The 2,784-nt window shown below is 43.5% G+C and overlaps 1 protein-coding gene across 1 annotated transcript; it reads left to right on the forward strand.

The window, feature by feature from the left end:
* Positions 1-785: 785 nt before the first annotated feature.
* LOC132834321 (protein PIGBOS1) lies at positions 786-2,464 on the forward strand. The gene has a single exon (XM_060853072.1). It carries the CDS (start codon positions 885-887, stop codon positions 1,065-1,067), a length of 183 nt encoding a protein of 60 aa, XP_060709055.1. The 5' UTR covers positions 786-884; the 3' UTR covers positions 1,068-2,464.
* The last annotated feature ends 320 nt before the right edge of the window (positions 2,465-2,784 follow it).

The raw sequence follows: 2,784 nt of genomic DNA on the forward strand, positions 1-2,784 counted from the left end.
GTGTGCAGGAATATGGGGAAAAGCACTAAATAATAGAACTGGCATAGGCAAGATAGCTTGACTGGTTCTGTGTCCTATCGATTCTGTGATTCATTGAATAGTGTGAAGATGAATAGGTGAGAGTAAGGATACATACAGCAGCAAACTCTACAACTACCTCAAGTGGGACCTGAAATGTTAACTTTGACGTATCTTTACAGATGGTGCCAGACCTGCTAAGCTTTTCCAGCAACTTCTGTTTTTGTTTGATTTACAGCATCCACAATTTGTTTTTTTAGAATGTGGGAGGCCTGCTAGGAGAGGGCCATTAGAGTAAGGAAAGCTAGAGACTTGACGAAGCAGAAGATGGTGTGGTCAAAGGAAGGGATTAGCTCTATTTTGACAAAGTAGTTTTTCAACTTTGGCGGGTCAAGCAGGAGGTTGCAAAGACGCAGCAAGCTAGGCAGCATCGGGAGGTACAGATGTCACCGTTTCAGGAAGGTTACACCCGATACATTGACTTCTGTACCCCCTGATGTCGCCTGGCTTGCTGTGTTCTTCCACCTTGAATTGCCAGCATTCTGCAGTTTCTTTTTGCCTTCAACTTTTACGTGGGAGACCTCTCTGAACTTTGTCGCGAGGAATTGCTCACCTGCAGCAGCACAATGGCAACATACTGGGGCGGGGCTAATGGGATCTCAGTGATTGGTAGAGGATGAGAAGGCTCTGATTGGTTGAGGTATCCGGGATCCTGATTGGTTGAGCTTGATTCGGTCTGAGCCTGGTGTTCACGTGACTAAGGCAGTTGAGGCGCATGCGCTCTCCCGGGGACGTTCAGTGCGGTGTCTTCTTGCCCACGTTTTCAACGACCCCCTCCCTCTACCTGACGGAGTCCGTTGCCGCTGATGGCCTTCAGGAGGCTACCATTCCCTCAGCTGACTCTGGCCGCGGTGCTGGGGGTGGCGGGCGGCCTGTATGTGTACAAGCCCCTCTTCCAGCGGTACAGCCTGGAGCAGCGCAAGGCCCGGGAGGCGGCCCTGGCTCAACTCCCTGAGTCTCACCGCCCCCAGAGCCCAGCCGAGAGCTGACCCCGGCCCAGATCACGGGAGGAAGGCGACTCTTCATCGAGGGCGAAATGTGAAAGCGTCTGTGAAATGGGCTGTGGGATATTTCCAAAGCGCTATTTTAATGACCTTTACAATGCAGAAACATGCCAACCTTTTTAAAAATGGTAATAATACTCTCACCTCGATGAAGACAAAGTTGTGGCTGTAACCCCCCACTCCATAAATTCAAAGTGGACGGCGCGATGCATTGCTGAGGGAGGGCTGCACTAGTGGAGGTGCCGTCTTTTGAACTAAATACATCATCCTTTGGTTTAGTATTATCTCGGATGGAGAAGAAGCAGGTCTTCACCTTTCTGTCAACACCTAAAAATAGACCGTCTGGTCATTATCACATTACAGTAGGTTTCAGTGTGACTTGTTTCCAATAAGTGACTACTTAAAAAAGATTAGCTGCAAAGTGCTTTGGAACAACGTTATTAAAAAAGATCCCAGAAACACTAGAAATTGCTAAAAACAAATCCTGGGTTTATCAGGATTAGGTATTTTTGCTACTGAATTGTGTCTTTTTTTCAGATAGAAAATGAGAGTAAGTCTCAAGCCTTTGGTGATGGCTTTATCCAAGAATATTGAGGTTGAATTTCATAAAAGCAAAGTCTGGATGGATTTGGTCCTCTCATCATCATGCAAAACATTGAGTGAAATGTGCTGTAATAGTCTTTACATTCATCTGTGATGTTGATCCTTCCAGAAGAAAGATTCTGGATTGCCTTCATATTTAAGGATTGATCTGATTGACATATGAACTAGGAGCAGGCCTGGACCATTTGGTTCCTTGTCTACTGTATAATTTGATAAGATGGCTGATCTGATTGGAGCCTCAATACAACTTTTCTGTCCATCTCCCATACTTTTGTGAGTCCTTATCAACACAAAATCTTTAACTCAACCTTAAAAATATTCAATGGCTCTACCTCCACTGTCTCTTGGGAAAAGAGATCCAAAGACTCAACCTTCTGAAATAAAAAGTCTCCACCAGCTTGAAGGGAACTGCCTCGTTTTTGTCTGCTGGTTCTAATCTCTCCCAAAAGGGAAAAAAAAATCCTCCTGGTATCCATACTATCAACTATTCATTGTCCCAAGAATCATTGGAGTGAATTTTTTCGGAACCATTATATGCTGTCTTCATTAGTACAGGCTACGCAGAAGTTAGTTACAGAATTGTCTTATCTGGTTTAGAACCTCAAGTCTATCTCTAATTGGCTGTGGAAAAGGAAAGACAAATACGTGTATGAAGTGAGATATTTTCATTATTAAATTCCAGCAAATTATTAAGTATCTCAATTGTTTATTTGATTTCTTGAATGTAATTTCCAGAAAATATCAGTTGATGTGGAATAAAATCTGTTGGTATTGATGAATATCTGTGATCGTAGTACTTTTAAAAAATGCTTCTGAAGGGAAAAGGTCCTAGCAAAGGTGAAGTTGCTGCACGTTCAGAAATTGCATTTCTGTGGTAGCTAGTTGATTGAATCCAGCGTTTGGTCGAAAATGAAGATGTGCAGATTTTTTCGTCGAATGAGGTCTTGTAATTTTTGAAGATTATTCACTTTTTTACACTGAACTCGTAATGTCTGCACTGACCTGCACGGTACCCTCGTGTTTGATTGCTGAAGGGTTGAGCAGAAACTAATGCCATACATCAAGTTTGCATCCCTGGTTGTCCATCATGGTCACTGAA

This window comes from Hemiscyllium ocellatum, chromosome 39, assembly GCF_020745735.1.
Source record: "Hemiscyllium ocellatum isolate sHemOce1 chromosome 39, sHemOce1.pat.X.cur, whole genome shotgun sequence".
NCBI classification, from domain to species: Eukaryota; Metazoa; Chordata; class Chondrichthyes; order Orectolobiformes; family Hemiscylliidae; genus Hemiscyllium; species Hemiscyllium ocellatum.

Coding starts and splice junctions, on each gene's coding strand:
- LOC132834321 (XM_060853072.1), top strand. CDS start 885: ATGGCCTTCAGGAGGCTACCATTCCCTCAGCTGACTCTGGCCGCGGTG.